General features: G+C 46.7%; 1 protein-coding gene across 1 annotated transcript in view; it reads left to right on the plus strand.

The window, feature by feature from the left end:
• GPC3 (glypican 3) overlaps positions 1–17,078 on the plus strand; it is a 141,268-nt gene that overhangs the window by 62,627 nt on the left and 61,563 nt on the right. The window contains exon 3 of the mRNA XM_051630195.1: positions 886–1,580. Within this exon, the coding sequence (XP_051486155.1) occupies positions 886–1,580 (695 nt within the window). The remainder of the gene's footprint in view (positions 1–885; positions 1,581–17,078) is intronic.

The following is a 17,078-nucleotide window of genomic DNA, read 5'->3' on the forward strand; positions in this document are numbered from 1 at the left end:
TGGATATTTTGGAAGCCTCTTGGTGAGGAGAGCTGTAATGAAGGGAATAACCATGCTGTGGTTGTGCTGCTAGAGGCTCTTCTGCTCACCCCATGAGAGGGCATGGGCAGAAAGTCCTCAAGTCTTTGAAGGGGGAGATGGAAACATGCACCCATTCTTGTCCTGGCGATTTGATGGTGTAAAACTTGAGCTTCACAGTGCAGTTTAGCACAACCTAATGTGAGTGAGAGTGGTTGCCAGCTCTCAGCATCACTTTGGACCACGGGGCAGCTTGTGCCCAGGGCAGAAGAAAGGCTGGATGTGCAGCTGAAGGGAGCCTGATGCATTTGGGAAAGATACAGCACTGCTGGGGCTTTTCAAATGGCTTTGAGGACACTTAGTGCAGGGTGGGTGCTGGGGGGGTCAGGTCTGAATATCCTCTGTGATTAAACTCCCATAAATATTTTCCTTTTCATAATGGAATGTCAGCATTTACTGCTTCCTGATTTTAAACATTGTACAGTTTGTCAGACATTTGTCTCTGCCTTAAATTAAGTCTTCAGATAGAATTCCTGTTAATTTCAAATCAATATGAAAGAAGGAGAGAAAGAAATTGCAGTCTGGCCCTTTCCTTGAATCAATATTTTCTTTAAAAGCTGAAATGTTAACCAGATTGTAGTTTTTGCCATTTTGAAATGCAGCTTGTGTGTACAGAATTTATGCATCTGCCCTGAGAACTGCTGACGCTGGGAAGTTCTGCAGCAGGCGCAGCTGCCAGCAGGCAGGTGACCCCAAGTAGGCAGGATGGGACCAGCTTTTGCAGCAGAAATGTGGCATAACGTGATCCTCCCTGCTCCTCAGCTCATCATCTCTTAATAACTCCTTTTTTTCTGATCTGTTTTGCAGAAGCCTTTGAGATCGTCGTCCGGCACGCGAGGAACTTCACCAACAGCATGTTTAGGACCCACTACAAGAGCATGGGGCCCAGAGCTCTGAAGTTTGTTGGAGAACTTTTTACCGACGTCTCGCTGTACATATTGGGCTCTGACATCAGTGTGAATGACATGATAAATGAATTTTTTGACAGTTTGTTCCCTTTGGTTTACTCTCACTTGATTAACCCCGGCTTCCCCGATCCCTCCCTGGAAATGACCGAATGTCTGCGGGCAGCCAGGAGAGACCTCAAAGCCTTTGGGAACTACCCCAAGATGATGATGACTCAGGTGTCCAAGTCTCTGCAGGCCACACGGGCCTTTCTGCAGGCACTCAACTTGGGGATCGAGGTGATCAACACCACTGACCACTTGAAGTTCAGCAAGGACTGCGGCCGGGCGCTGCTGAAGCTGTGGTACTGCTCACACTGCCAGGGCCTGCTCCTGGCCAAGCCCTGTGCCACCTCCTGCACCCTGGTGATGCAGGGATGCTTGGCGGGCGCCCTGGAGGTCGACCACCACTGGCGGGAGTACATCGGGTCGCTGGAGGGGCTGACCAAGGGCATGCACGGCATCTATGACATGGAACACGTCCTCCTGAGCCTCTTCTCCCAGGTGCGGGAGGCCATTGTCTACGTGCAGAAGAATGAAGGGAAGCTCTCCACAGCCGTGAGTTCTGCACCTCCCCTGCCTCGCTGCCACAGCAGGGCTTGCTTGGGCACCACCAGCTCTGCCTCTTGAAGCCAACCTACCCTTGTCCTCCCGCCAACAGTCTCCAAATGCTCCAGCTGCCAGCTCCTTCCTTCCTTCTCCCCCCTCCAGTTCTATAATTTTTAAAACTTTTGGCAGCATTGGAAACTGGTGGCTGTGTGGCCTGGGCTACCAGCTAAGGGCTGGAGCCTCTTCGTGGGTTGGTCAGAGCGGAAGGGGCTGGAGTCATCAGCTGGGGTGTGAGGCTGGGAGCTGAGGCATCCCAGCTTCTTCAGTACTCCCCGGGTGCTGTGCTTGCCTTGGGTAGCTCTGAAAGGCTGGTCCTGCTCCCCCGGTGTCCCCTTGTCTCCTTTAACAGCACTAAGATGTACCTCCACAGAAATGCCTGGGGGAGGTGCTTGGTTTACTAAAGGAGATCTGGTTTTCCCTCTTCTAGTAGCTCATTCCAGTTTGGGGCCACCTTTAATCCCAGGGATGAGGTTATTTCTTATTTATTAGGAGTGACCTGACTCTTTAGAAACACATGGTGTGTATTTCTGAGCTTCCCAAGGAACTGAGGCTTTCTTGTTCAGAAAATCCTGCTCCTCTGCACACCAAGGACGGATGGGCAGGGTAATACAACACTTGTTTTGCAGGGGAGATTTTTCTTGAGATGCAATTGAGCTGCTCCGTGCAGGTAGGGCAGGGTTGGGGATGGGGCCAAAGGTGTGGGAATGTTGCTAGAGTTTGCTTCAAGCCAACAGTGATTAAAATCTGCCACCGTTTCCCTGTTAGCTGCTTGTTCCTGTCATTCTTGACTCCTGGTTACAAAAGGACTGTGTTTATGTAGGTCGCTGTAGCATTTGCACTGTAACTAACTCTTATCTTTCTTGAGGGGGGAGGAGTGGGGGGCTTTGGAAATGTATCAGCTTGTGAATTTTGAGCTGTGTGGCATTCAGCCAGCAGCACTCCTCTCTGCTGTTCCATGTGCCATCTCTGCTGGGCCATGGCCCCAGACATGTCACTGCACACACGCAGGCTGTGCAAGAACGTGGTGGCACCTGGCGGGCTTCACACCCCCTGGGTAGTTTAGCACCTGTGGTGCAAGCTCTCCTTGTTGCTCAGAAGGGATTTAGGGACCAATCTTGGATTACCCCTGTGTTTCAGGAGGAGGCTGTGGCTGAGGGCTGGGTTTAGGTGTTGGTTGCCAGTGCAGATGGATGTGACAGGACTCGTGGGCTGCAGGTTGCAGTGCAGGACACCGGCTTTCAACCTGCCTGCCTTGGTCCTTTTCTGCAGAAAATCCCTGTTTTAAAGCAGCCTCCCAAGTGTGCCCTGTGCCCCAGGACAGCAGGGAGGCTCCAGCTGATGGGATCTGGGAGCAGCAGCTCTGCTAGGCTTGACTTCTGCTGCCGTGGAACGAGGGCAGGTTCTCCCATCAGCCAGAATCTGCTGACCCTCTCTGGAACAGCAAAGGAGCAGAGATGTAACTGTAGGTTTAGCTTGAGGTCAGGTGAGACGGAGGGTTCATCTTACAGGTGATACTTACCTATAAAAGAGAGAAAACTCAGCTCAACCCTAAGCCCCGTTGGCATTTCCAAGGCGGTAAGAAACAAAAGTTACTTCTACTTGTCGTGTGAGCCCATTTGATCTTGAAAGATCAGTTGACATATTGAGCTGTGGGCAAAACCATGTTTTGCACTAGCAAACCTGCCACGCTTGTGGTGCTAAGGCAGGACAGAAGCCCTTACAGGCTGCACGCCAGGTTTTGTGAGCACACACTGCACTGCTGTACGATCCTGAAGGGATAAATATCCTCCCATAACCTTATTTTATTGGCACAGCAATAAAAATACACTTCTTGCAGATGCCCACATGTACAGAGGAGGAACATGACTGTCAGTTACATTATCAAATATTGGGACATCTGTCTTTCTACAGAGAATGTGTTTGTGGAGGACAAATAGATGGAGTGCCACCAAAGCCAACACAAGCCATAGCAGTAGAGCCATCATCTGCCCATCCTCTGCCAAACCAGATCATACACTGACTTCCTTTAAAACAAATAAAAAAACCCACTGAGCATTGCAAAAACATTCAGTGCTTTCCTACTTGACAGAGCTGTTTGAATTAATTAATGCCATATATAGTTAGGTACTTGTTTAAACCTAACTCCTCTTGATTATTTAATACTTGAGTGATTCTTTTATTTGCTCTAGAGACATTTTTGAGTTATAGGAGAAAAAGAAAAATCCAAGTCAAGCAAGCTAATTACCTGGCAATTGTCACTAAAAGAGAATGGCCACTGGGTTTTGAAAGCTTATTTCAGGTAAAGCTCTTACATCAAACCTGAGCCCTGAACAATTTTTTTATTATTATTATTTTATTTTTTTTTACAAATGGATGTATGAGCTGGTCAGGAGAGGAAAAAGGCAGCAGTGGAAGTGTTAACAGTCTGAACTACAGTACTGCAGATGGCCTGACTCTAGTTGATTTGCATCTGGGATCTGGGGTAAATATTTCTGCCCCTGAGTGGTAGAATACATTTATTATTTTTTTTTTAATGGAAAGAAAGTTTCTCTGTTAAACTTATCAGCCCATATTGAGTTTCAAAGAATATACCTAGAAGCAAACAGTTGTATTTACTGTTATCCTGTAAATATGGTTGTTTTCAGACACCATTGTCATAGCAAAATATAAAATGCTGTAGGATTTGTCTTTGAAGATGTGAGGCTTTGCTCTCTCACTGGCTTCTGTTATCAGCCTCTTTTCTTGCTGACGTTGGCCACCACTGCTTCTGTAGGAAAAGTTCAATTCACCTGTATGTTATTAAGGATAATGACAGGTTATTTAATTGTCATTAAAAACTGCTGGAATTAGGGAAAACTCGTCTTCCATGCCCGTGGTGATGACAGCTTGAATAACAACACTGCCCTTGCCTGTCCTTTAGGCTGCTTTGGTTTTTCATGGCATTGCTAGCACTTGTGCAGCAGTAGTTTTTCCTCCTGGTCTTTGAGGTTCTTGGGTTAATGGTTGGTAGAGTTAGGTTATGGTTGGACTCGATGATCTTCAAGGTCTTTTCCAACCAGAATGATTCTGTGATCCTTACTCCATGAGGCTGCTCTTCTGTCTCCCCTCAACACCCACCCCCAGGCTGTGTTGGGACATTTGCATGGGGAGCTGGGCCCATTTTAGAGCTTGCAGCAGAGCTGGCTAAACAGAGCATGTGCACCTGAGCACCAGGTATGTTTCTCAGGAGCTCTGCAGTCCCCAAGATGCAGTCATGCTGGTGTTAATCTGCTCTGGGGAACTGTGCACCCCCAGGCATGCATTTAAACCTAAGCCTTGGAGCTGGTGTTGTTCCTGGGAAGTAAAGAGCAATGCAGAAGAGGGACTGCAGTAGAGTTATGGCAGGAGGCAGCTTCCATCTCAAGCCTTGCTTTAACAGTTAATGGTGTGTGTTAAAGCTTTATTATTCCCGTAATTTGTCTGTTTAAAAACTTCACCCATACAATCCAGTATTAAAATACTTTATCAAGGAGTCTCAGGGCAGATTGGAGAAAAAAAATTCTCTCTAGGACTGTATCTATGTGCTATTAATTTCCCTGTCTGCTGCTTTTTCCCTGGTTGAAAATGTGCCTAGTACAGCCACCTCTTGTTGATATTTTAATCATGAATGTAGGGAAGAGTGATTTTCCTAAGTCTTTTCATGCTTTCTGCCACAAAGACAATTGGAAAGGTGCAGTACAAGTCAATGTTATAAAATATTCAACTCCAACACCTCTTGAAGTTAATGCTTTCTCTGCTGTTGAAAGTACAAGAGAGACAATAGGTCTGGGGGTCATATATTGCTAATAGTTGATCTTCTCTGGGTTCCCTGCCTTAAGCTAGCACTGTACATTTGTTTGTAAAGGTTGCAGAGTTGAGGTGAAGGTGAAGTTGATTTGACAGAGGCTGTTAATTTGTCTATGTAAATGGTTTTTTAAAAATGTTTTTTCCCCTTCCAATTAACTTATCAGGATTTTGAATCCATTCCGACAGAGTGGGAGCCAACAGGCAACTCACAGCACAGAGAGACACCAACCCAAAGAGGTGGGTGGGTTGGGATGAGGCTCTAGCCAGGTCCTGGGAGCGAGGAGGTGGATGCACTGATGGCCTGAGTGACCAGAGAAAAAGGTTTGGGGTTTGGCTGTGTTAGCTACTTCCTCCTGCATACCCAGCAGGAGATGTGTCCCCTCCCCACCCTTCAGAGGAGGTGGCAGGACTTCTGCCCTTTAGCTGTGGTGTGGTGCCTCTCCGTCTGGACGCGGAGCTGCGGTGGCTGATCCCTGCCCTGCACAGCTGGACTCCCTGCTAGGCAAGACTTGTTTGTGTTAGAATAATTATGGTTGGGCACAGAAGATCCTGTGGAGCTGGTGTGTCTGTGACAGGATGGAATCTGGGAAATGAGAACTGTTCACAGAGGAATTCAAGATTAGTCTTACAAGTCTCATTGAAAAAAATACATGATGAAAACCACCAGCAACCCACCACCAAAAAAGCATATGGAGATACTTCAGCCAGTACAGGATTGCCAGGCAGATGTGCCCCAGCCTGGGCATCTGTGTCTCTAGGCAGAAATGCAAAGATCTAGATGATCTAGGTTGGATTTAGAAGATCTTTAAGGTCCCTTCAGACCCAAACCATTCTATGATTCTCTACAAAGACATGGGCTGATGGAGCCCCTGCTGCTCCCCTTGCAGCTGGTGGAGGTGTGCAGCTCTGTCACCAGAGTCCTGCCTAGAACGGAAAGAGCATTTTGCTTTGCTCAGAAGTGATGGCTGAGTTTCTGGCAAATCCTGTTAAATTGCAAAATGAAGGTAGCCAGACCTTGGCTGAGGTGATGAGGGGGGAGCGATGCGAGGAAGGACACCTGTGCCCTGGGGGAGCAGGGCACATTTATTTCTCCATGTGCTTGCACTGTGAGTAGATCCCTGCTGCTTTACTTCTCTTCAGACACCTTCACAAGCCTGCTGAGGGCTGGGCTGGCTAGGGTGTATAGCCCTGCTGCAGAGCTGCTGGGAAGGTGAAGCCACAGTGTGGCTTGTGTTTGGTTTTGTCCCAGAGCTGGAGCTCTCATCCCATGCAGTGCATGCGGAGCGCTGGCTGGGAGCACAGCTCTGATGCTGGCCACGGGGAGCTGCAGGGATAGCCCCAGGGAGGGACTGAGTCGGGTAAACTGGACCCTCATTTGCCCTTGGTTTTTTGGGGAATCATGGCAGGGAGACCACGAGCATGCTGAAAAGATAACCGGCTCCTTGGATTGCTTATAGCACCACAGAGAGAAGCAGCACCACTCTGCTGCAAATCGGTGCTGAAATTTGCAGTACCCGAGGTGCACAGGGATGAAACTCAAGAATAGGTATGCAAAGGGACTTCTGTCACCCAAGCATGAAAATGTCACCTGTCACCACCCACAGTGATTCAGTGTGTTGGTCAGCATGGCTGTTATGAGTCCTATAATAAGGCCTATGAGGAGAGGCTGAGGGAATTGGGATTGTTTAGTTTGAAGAAGAGCAGGCTGAAGGGAGACCTCATTGCTCTCTACAGCTCCCTGAGAGGAGGTTGTAGGGAGGTGGGAGTTGGGCTCTTCTCCCAAGTGAATAATGACAGGACGAGAGGAAATGGCCTGAAGCTGCACCAGGGGAGGTTTAGGCTGGATATTAGAAAGAATTTCTTTACCCAAAGCGTGGTTGGACAGTGGAACAGGCTGCCCAGGGAGGTGATGGAGTCACCACCCCTGGAAGTGTTTAAAAGAAATACAGGTATAGTGCTTAGTGACATGATTTAAGCACTGAACAGGTAAATTATATTATGGTAGGGGGATTTAGGTTACGGTTAGACTTGATGATCTTCAAGGTCCCTTTCAACCAGGATGATTCTCTGAGTGCCCAGGAGCTGCCTTTGGAGTCGACCCAGCTGGGAACTGGCTGGAAGCTGCTTTGCTTAGTGGGTTGCAGCAGCAGTGAGCTCTGGTGAGTTTTCCTATCTGCTAATGGATTTCTTTCAGTGCTAGAGCTGGCAAGAGACTTGTGAGGAAAGCTTTGAAATGACAGAGCTGTTCAAGAAGTCTTTCCCTTCTAGGTGCTGAGATCAGTTTCTTTGTACTTTTAATGCGGGTTGCTTTCCCTCGGCGTTGCTCGCAGCGTGGTTGCCTGGATGTTCAGCTGCTGTATTTTCAGTCCCTTTATCGGCCAAGTTTAATCCTCAGGCTGTTCTCTAATGCTTGCTGGTAGCTAGCTCCATTTTTCACTTCAAGCTGGAAATACGGGTGAGGTTTTGATTTTCAGTAAGCTCAGACCCACTCGTTGCTCTCCCAAGGTGTGTTTATCGTGTACTTCTGTTAACCATTTTATGATAGGGAGTGTAACGTGCCTGATAAGGCATGTTAAAGCCAGCATCTGTTCCCACTTCAGGAAGAAAATAAACCTGAGCACCCAGGACAGTATCAGCAACATTTCTCTTCCTGTGAAAATACCTTGGGAGTATTACCATTAGTTGTCTGAAGAGGTTTCAGATATTAAAGATGTTCGGATAGCTGGGGAAGCGCACGGCGAGGCGCCGAGCTCTGAGGCCTTGATTTGGATCTAGAAATCCTCCTGTTGTTGACAGCTTGGCTGGTGCTGAAAGGAAAAGAGCAAAAATTATTCATGCCTGTGGTTTTGCAACCCAGCATCAACAGTTTTGATCCAGTGACTTTGGCACGCTGCTGCTGGTCTTCAGTCTTTGGTTTCATGTTCAAATACACAGCCTCAAATTAAGGGTCTGCAGCTCATTTTCAGAAGTGACTTTGGCATGAATGCTCTTGACCACTGCTTGCCTCTCTAAGGGAGTGAAGCTCTGAGGCTATTCTCAGCCTAGGGAAATTTTTACCTCCTGTCTGCCCTGGGGAGGAAGGTTATTGGCATCACATACTTAATTAACTCACTGCTAATGAGAGCTCTGCTGTCTACGGGACATGGGTAGCACATTGTCATGGTCATTGGCCAGCCTTGCCCTTTTTCTGCTGTGGTCTAGCATGGGCAAAGTGGCATGCTGGTCTCCCCTCCTGCTCACCCTGATGGCTTGGTGAGACTTTGGGTCAATTTATCATGGAATTAGGCCTAGCCGAAGTGGAGTGAGTGTTGTAGGACTGTGCTGGGGAGTGTGCAGGGTTGTGCAGAGCTGCCAGGTGGAAGCAGTAGATGTGGCCAGGGATGATCAAACCTGCCTCTGCAAAGCCAGAGGGGGTGGCATTGAATATCAACACAAGTTTAATTTAAAATAGCACTTGGTTTTGCTTCTATTTGTAAACTTTTATATTGTTCTCTCCTTTCTTGCTCTCCCTCCGTCCTTTTAACTGGATGTGTTCTAGCCTCTGGCGTGTTGTGCCATTTCAGTGGAACTTGCAGTGATGCTTCTCTTTAATTAGAAGCAGAAGGTAGCTGCTAACTGTGCCCCCTCCTCCCTGCACACACACAGCAGCAGGGGGAGCACGTTTGATGCCCAGCCCAGCTTTGTGCTGAAGCTCACACGAATCTTTTAGCTGACTCCGGTCAAAGGCAGATCACTCAGCTGGTGGCAACTTCATCCCTGCTTCTCTGCTGCTTAAAAAGAGCTTTTTAAGGCTGTTGCATTTTATGGGCGGGTGTATCATACGGCACCTGCTGAGCTTGGCTTGATCTCACCTCAGATCATGTTGTTGGCTGCAGCACGAGCGAGATGAACGCAGGTCACACATGGCAGGGTGTCTTGCATCTTTTCCCAGCTGAAGTCAGAACAAACCTAGAGATCTTGTGCAGGTTAATTACTAGTACCAGTTTGTATGTCCTGTGGCTTGGCTGGTTCCTTGTTTTAGTGGAGGAGCAGCTTTGTTGTTGTGCAACTGACTCCCAAGCTTTTAAGGAGACACTTGACTCTGAGATGCCCTGACATCAGGACAAAGAGCCACCAGAGGCAGTGGTGCAGGGTTATGGTCTTAACAGTTGGAAGCAACAGTACACAGCTTGGCCATATGATGCAGTTTCTTCACTGCACAAAGCATCTTTGTTTCTCGTCTCTCTCCATTTTTTCCTGGCTCCCATCACAGCTGTATTTGACAGCTGGACACGGGATGCTTTGGGATATAGGAGAGGAGGGAGGTGGTGATCATCTGGCATCCAAAGCAGACTGAGTATTGCAGGAGGGGGTATTGTGGAGGTGCCTGTTCTGTGGGCTCTGGGCTTTGAAATTCCAAGTGGTCTCATTCAATAATTAATTGTAATGGTCAAGGACATAATGCAAGGTCTTGAAGTAGATGGGATTTAAGTGGGAAAAAATGAGTTTCAGGCTGGACCAAAGATCACAGCAACAAGAAATTCCCTCTGGGTGTCTTGAGGCTTCTGCTGCTTCAGGGGCCATAGAAAAGGTGCTGGCTGGGGAGGAGCTGCCCCTGCGTCCATGGGGGACTGGGGCACAAGACCCTTCGCTGGGGATGTATTTGCAGGTGAGCTTTACAGCTGAACCTCCTTCAGAGCTAAACCAGGCTCATGCTCAGGATCCTTGCTGAAATCCAGATTTAACTTTACCTGATGGCTGCTGGGAGCTGGTGTGTGAGACAACCAGGAGCCTTTTAGGACTGGGCTGACCCACCTGACTTCAGGCAAGCCTGAAGAGAAGTTGTGCCCATGGCATGAGTGGCCTTTCTTCTTACTTAGCTTGGTCCAGACCATTGCTCCAGACAAGCTGTTGCCCTGGACACTTACTGGGGAAGTGAGGAGCTGCCTTTGGGGTTCTCTCTCAAAATTGGCTGCACATTTTATCAGAGAGATAAAATTCCCTAAATACCAACCCTGTGGACATGGCTCCCTTGCTGGCCACCCAGGTGGCTCCAGCCTCCTGCCACTTCTAATAACACAGATGCCTTATTAGCACAATCTATTCTGGCCCCTTTCCTTTCCTGAAGAATTTAATCCTTGCTGAGACCCGCAGCTTTGCAATGCCAGACCCTTGCTCACCAATATCCATCTCTTCATGTTTTTTTATGCTAAACCCTCTTTTGGCCTCATTATCCATAACTGCAGTTTCCACCAAGACCTCCATCTGGGGTCATTCACCGGGCATCCTTCATCTTAACCACGCTGAGTTTACTTCCAGTGACAGTAACCCCCGTGAGTGTTGCTGCCCTAAAACTAGAACTAACTCTCCCATTAGCAAAGCTGATGAATGAGCCAAGAACAAACCAGAAACTTAAAAGCAAAGCAGAAACGGTGCCCAGAGCTGCCCGGGCAGAGCAGAGGCATTTTTGTTTTGTGCTGGAGAGGGTGAGTAATTTTTGCTTGCAAGGAGTATTTTTGCTTCATTTTGAATTCACTCCCTGTGTGTGGTGCTATGAATTATATCGTTTTTACATCTTACTGTAAAGTGGCTTGGAAGTACCAGGCATGAAAGATGCCATCTGCAAATACATTTAGCTGGGAAAAAAACCATAAATGACAAGTAACAATTGAGGGAGGTTTGCCAGCTGCCCACTGCAGCAATGCACCCCTTGCTGCTGGCAGAGCACTCCAGCAGCCCTCTCGGCCTCTTCAGGTTGCTGCAAAATGAACCTGTGGCCTTTTCCATCCCTACTTGTTGTATTCCCCCCTAATAAACCCCTGAGGGCACAGATTCTGCCCTGGGAGGGGGAAGTTTGCTGCTAACTGCATTACTCTTTCAAAGCCTCAACTGAGCCAGGGCAGGCTGGCTGCAGAAAGCTGTGCCCATAGCCTGCAGCTACTTTGGCAGAGTTATTTCTGTTTAAAAAGGAAGAAAAAACAGACCAGCAGCTGCAAAATTTACAGATTCTTGATAGAGGTGTGTCTTCCTAATATAATCAATTCTCACACCAAATTCTCTCCCGCACGATCAGTGGTGGTGGAGAAGATGCTCTAAGGCACTGATCTGGAGAAGGTAGTGAGGATAATTTGGGAGTCACTGGTGTGCTCTGAGTTATGTCTTTCTAAAGCTTATTAACTCTTGGATTGCACATATTGATTCTGTATCACTGGACAAATAAACTTTATGCTGCTGCTCTCCAGAGCACTGGGAAGCAGGTATTTCTGTAGATATCCCAGCTGCCTGTGGTGGTATTTAAATCATCAATCCTCTGTCTTCTTCCTGAGGGACAGCCTGAAAAGCAGGGATTAGAGGGCTCTTGAGGACAGTGGGATCCACATGAGGTGATACTGGGGTGGCTCCAACCAGCAAAATGTCACCGGTAGCTCAGAGCAGATGTGCCCAAAAGGGTTTGCCTGGCAGATGCTGAAAAATGTCCAGGCCACCTCTGAGCCTTGCTCCATGCAATTCCCATTGTTGGGAAGGAGACAGAAAGCACTTCAGTAACATTCTGCCTGGAGAGACTTTTTCTTTTCAGTGAGTTCTGAAAATGTTCAGTTCACAGGTTGCAAGGTGAGTGGAAAGCAAAGAAGATGCAAAAAAACGCATTAAAAAATATTGAATCCACTTTTTTTTCAGTGACTCTTCATGCTCCCCCGTCTCATTTTGGAGTTGTTGCATATCAATTTATTGGAATCTGCCCTTCCTAATCTAATTCTAGCCCTCAGTTTGACAATGCTAATACAGGTGGTGGGATAAAGTTGAATTAATTTCATTTCTCCCTGCCGACGGCCTATTGTTGAATGAGTCACATTAATAAATTAATCAGAAATGTAATACAGAGTTGTAACGAGGTTAAAAGTGCACCCTGATTTCCATTATAAAGATATTCTCAATCAAGCAGAAGCTAACCTAATGCTGTAAATCATTCTCTAATTCAATTGCTCTAACCACGGTACATGTAAAAACAAGATGTGTTACAACAAAGTCTCAGGAAAAGCCCTGAAGATATTTATATCTTTATAGACAATAGTGATTTACATTTTCAATAAGCCTGATGGGTCTATGGGAAAAATTTAATTTCTTTATCATGAGCAAAAATCAAATGGGAGTCTTTTTACTTTGTCTGCTGTGTTTTGGGTAAATTATCTTGGTGCTGACCTTTAATTGGATTAGGAAAGGACTGACTGTCAGGGAAAAAAATAATAATATGAATCTGGTTGCTTCAAAACTGAGGAAAAAAACCAATGGGAACAACAACAACAAAAGAACACAGGGCCTTTCTGAGCCCTTTTTTGGCTTTGAGTGGATTAATTTTACCAGCTAATCTGTGCTGTACTGAGATGTTTTTACCAGTCTCGGTTAATAACAATTATTATGCTTTTATTTGAGGCTTTGCCTGGGGAAGCCCGTGGCCCTGCCATGGGGAGAGCCTCTTGCACCCCTTTCCAGGGGGTGGAAAATGGGCTGGGGGGTTGCTATGGGCTTAGCTGGAAAACAAATGCCTGTAATTACTCTGCTGAAGATACTCAGCAGCTTAAAAACTGCTGAAATGGTTTGAGCTTTGGTGCCTCCAGCCTGGTTGTTTTAGTGGAAATTAGTCTTCTGGAGGAGAAAGGTGGATGGAGGGAGCAAAAGGTGGCTGGGGAGGGTCATTCCTATGGGGAGGTTGAAATAAGTTGGGTTACAGCCCTTTGTAAGGGATGGGTGAGTGGGGAGGAATGATGAGTACCAAGCCCTTTGGGGTTGGAAGGGTTTTCCATTCAGCACAGGAAGGGAGGAGGGCATTTTATAGTGGAAAAATACCATTGGTGGCATAAAAACCTACTGGGTGGTTTTGGTACAAGCATTTATTGAAGTATAAATCTGCAAAGCTGTGTATACCTGTGATTGTGGTCTGTGTAGGTTGCAAAACATGTTGCTTTTTACCTGTTTATTTTGATGTCACCAGTTAGAGCAGAGGTAGCAGTAAGCCTTGTGTGCTGTATTTTATATAAATATTACACTTGCTATTGGATTGCTGATAGAGAGAGAGAAAGAGCTAATTAAGGAGATGGAATATCATCAGTAGATTTTTCTTCCTTGAGGTTTTATGAGCAGTAATTTTAAGAGAGCCATATTAAAGTCATTGAGGAGCAAGTTAATGCTGCGTTTCTAAGAATATTGCCCTTCTATCCAAAGATTATATTAAAGAATAAACAGTGTACAGTAGCTAATTGCTAGCTGACACATTAGAGTGGCTTTATACTGCCAAAACTGACTCAGTCTGGTTCAAAATAAAATAAAAGAAGGAAAAAGTCATACACTAACTTTTAAATTATTTAATGATGTATTTCTCAAAGAATAATTGAAACTCTGCTCGTGGCTGCTGGGAAGTGAGGAAGTTGGGCCACTAGTATTGACCACATTTGCAACCTGAACTGACAGGGCTGCTGTTAAATAACCTATTACAGGCCCTGTCTCTGGGTCGCTGCCTTATGCTCCAGCCTGATGGCAGGTATCTGTTTTTCCTCTCTAAATTAAACTGCTAGGAATTTATTTCTCTGGGATTGCTCCTTTCTGTAGCACCGTAGGCACAAACACAGCACGAGAATTAAACCTGCAGAAATCTGTGAAGGAAACCAGTGAACTCAGGGAAGGAAAGGAACAGGCACAAGGCACTTGCCTGGAGCTGTTGTCCTGCCTGGCTTTGCTCCCTGCTGGTTCTTGTGGCCACAGTTTGCAGCCCGCCTGGCACTTGGTGCTCTCAAAGGTGGGTTTTCTTTCCATTCCTGGCACTCTGCAACAGGTAGATGTGCAAAAAGTGAATGTTTTTAATATTTAAAGGTCTTGGTAGAAACCGCTGCTCCTTCAAGCCAGTTCTTTGCTTTGCTTCTCGGTCTGTTGGGATGGGGCAGGTTTAATTGCCTGCAACAAGAGGGTCTTCTAGGGGCCTTCACCATCAAATGGGGAAGTGTTCTAGTATTGTGCAATGCACAGATGTACAGCTGCAGTGTATTTTGTGTCCTCAGCAGAAATCAGCTTTGTTGTTACTTTGGGTCCCAATTTTTAGTGAGCTGGTAGTTTCAGTGCTAATTTTGAAATCAGCTGGTTGAGTTGGGAATACTTTCAGGCTCCTTGAGGAATCAGAGTCCCAAAAGTGTGAGGGCAGAGTGGGGGGAGTCTCAGCCATGCCCCCTCCCATGTCAGGGGCTTGGGGCTTCGCCAGAAGATGAGCTCCAGGTACTGCCACATTTTGCTCCTGAACCTGGCTTTGGTCAGTCTAACATGCTTGTCTGGATTTTCCACCCACATCTTCCCTTCTTCTCTGTTGTCACCTTTCAGGCAAGGATGACTTCTCTTTCCAAGAATAAAGCCTTAATTTGGTTGTCTAAGAAACATCATATTGCACAGATCTAGCTTAAAAACTTCATGGCTGCATTAGGATGCTGCAGGGTCCAGTTCCAGGAAGTGGTTCCACTTGGGAAAACTGCCTAAACATGTGCTGAAAATTAAGCAGATGTTTTTTTCCTTGCCTCTTCCAGTGTCTTGGCTGGGTCTGAGGCCTGGCTGGGGCACCAGCTGCCAGTCCTGCAGTTTGCTGCCCAAAGGTCCAACCATCAGAACTGAAACACCAGATTTTGTGTTAAATACAGAATTAACAAAATGCTGAAAGGAAAGGCTGACTTGAAAAGTTGTGCTTTAATTATGTGTCGTGGATTATAAAGGCAGAAGGAACAACTGTGGTCATTTAGTCTGACTTCCTCTCTACCTATAAATAACAATAAAGAGCCTTTTGCTGGAACACAAAGCAGCTTTCTCTGGTGGATTAAATGCTGCATGCAGGGGATGCCAGAAAGCAGAAACATCTTGTTTGCATTACTTCATGTAGGTTTGAAAGGGCTCGACTCAAGCTGAGGTCACGGTTCCTTTGAGGGAAAGGGCATCTGGCACTGGGAGAAGCTGGGTCGGTGCAGGAGCTGGGATGTGGTGGGACACGGTGTGGAGGTGCCTCAGATGCTGTGGCATGTTTGTGGGACACAGAGCATCAGGTCCTTCTGGGGACAAGGTGGCATGCTTTGATGGAAATGCAGTGGTGGTCTCTGGCTGATTTAAGCTGTTTGACCCCTGTTGGAGCAAGGGAAAGTGCAGGTGAGGAATCATCCAGCTTCAGCAATTAGCACCAAGGGAGGAGTGGCTGTGTGACCATGGGATGTGACAGACCTGCCAGCTCTTGTCCCATCTCTGTCACATCATGACATGTGGCTGTGTGGGGACACATCCTGCTCTTTGCCCTGAGGAACCATCACCTTCCCAGTTAGTCCTCAGGTTGCCCCATGGCATGGTGCACGTCTTGGGCAGCATCTGGGGTCCATGGGAGCAGCCGTGTTGTTGCCTCCTCTTCCTTCAAGTCTTGAGCCCTCTCTCATTTTTCTCTAGGTGGTCGGAGCTGTCTTTGCAGACAAGAAATGAGGCCAGGGAGGACACCCATCAGTCTTCCCTGTGCCTCATGTTCCTGCTGTAATGCTGAGCCTCTGCAAAGTGCCTGTTGATGCTCTACATGAGGGATGGGATATAAAAATGAAATTATATTTCCTTCTGGAAATGTCTCCTTAACGCCTCCTTGTTGTGGCAGGAGTTTGAAGACCTGGTCTTCAAACCAAATGGTGATGGTCTTCAGTGTAACCTGGCCTGGTAGCTGCAGGGGTCCCTGAGCATTTGTAGTGCATGTTTGCAGCACGTGTTGGGCGTCACCGCGGGCGCTGGTGTGACAGGAGCTCTGCTGCTCTAGGCGTGAGGGTTTGTGTGCGGTTTACACATGATAGCATTGCATTATTTAGAGGCAATGCATTATTAAACACTCCTCTCCTTGGCATGGAGAGCAGGTCACTTCCTGGGAATCCTGCTGCTCCCCATGACGAGTTGGGACGTTGTCTCTTACGTAATCCCTGCAAGGTGCTGGCTGAAAAAATGGAAATCCGAATGCTCTGGAGCTGATTAATAACATTTAGTACTCCATTAATGAGGAATTTCAGTGAAATGTGCATGGAAAGACATCTGTGTTATCATACACAGTTTGTTCCTTCTGCTCGAGTGCCTGGAACCAGAAGAACCATCATTACTTGGTTAATAACGATGCGCTTCCTAAAATAAAGGCTGGTAAATTCCTTTTGATGCCCATAATCGTATTTTCCGCTGGGAGAGGAGTGAGGGAGTGGGGAAATAGTTTCTTTCCTATCTTCCTGACAAAGTGTGTATAATGATTACAAGCATAGAGGAAGAGTGTCCTCAGCTAAATGTTTCTTCTCTGGTGTTAATCAGCCTTCCTTTGAGCCTGCTGCAGTTGGGAAGGCGATGCAATCACTGGGGTAGTGTGGCAGATTTAAATCAGTAATAAAAGCCCTGGGGAAATTAACAAGACAAAACATTAACCACAAACTAAACATTAACATACATTAGCATTTTTATTACACCTGTAGAAATGGTAAATGTGCTTGGTTACTACTATTAAAAAGTTTATGTTCTGTCCCACATCATGGCAAAGTGCAGTTTTGGTTTAAGCCCTTTAGAATTTAATTAAGCAGATTTCTATAGCAGAGCTTGAGTAACAGGCTTCAGGTTCAC

Source organism: Apus apus, chromosome 12 (assembly GCF_020740795.1).
Source record: "Apus apus isolate bApuApu2 chromosome 12, bApuApu2.pri.cur, whole genome shotgun sequence".
NCBI classification, from domain to species: domain Eukaryota; kingdom Metazoa; phylum Chordata; class Aves; order Apodiformes; family Apodidae; genus Apus; species Apus apus.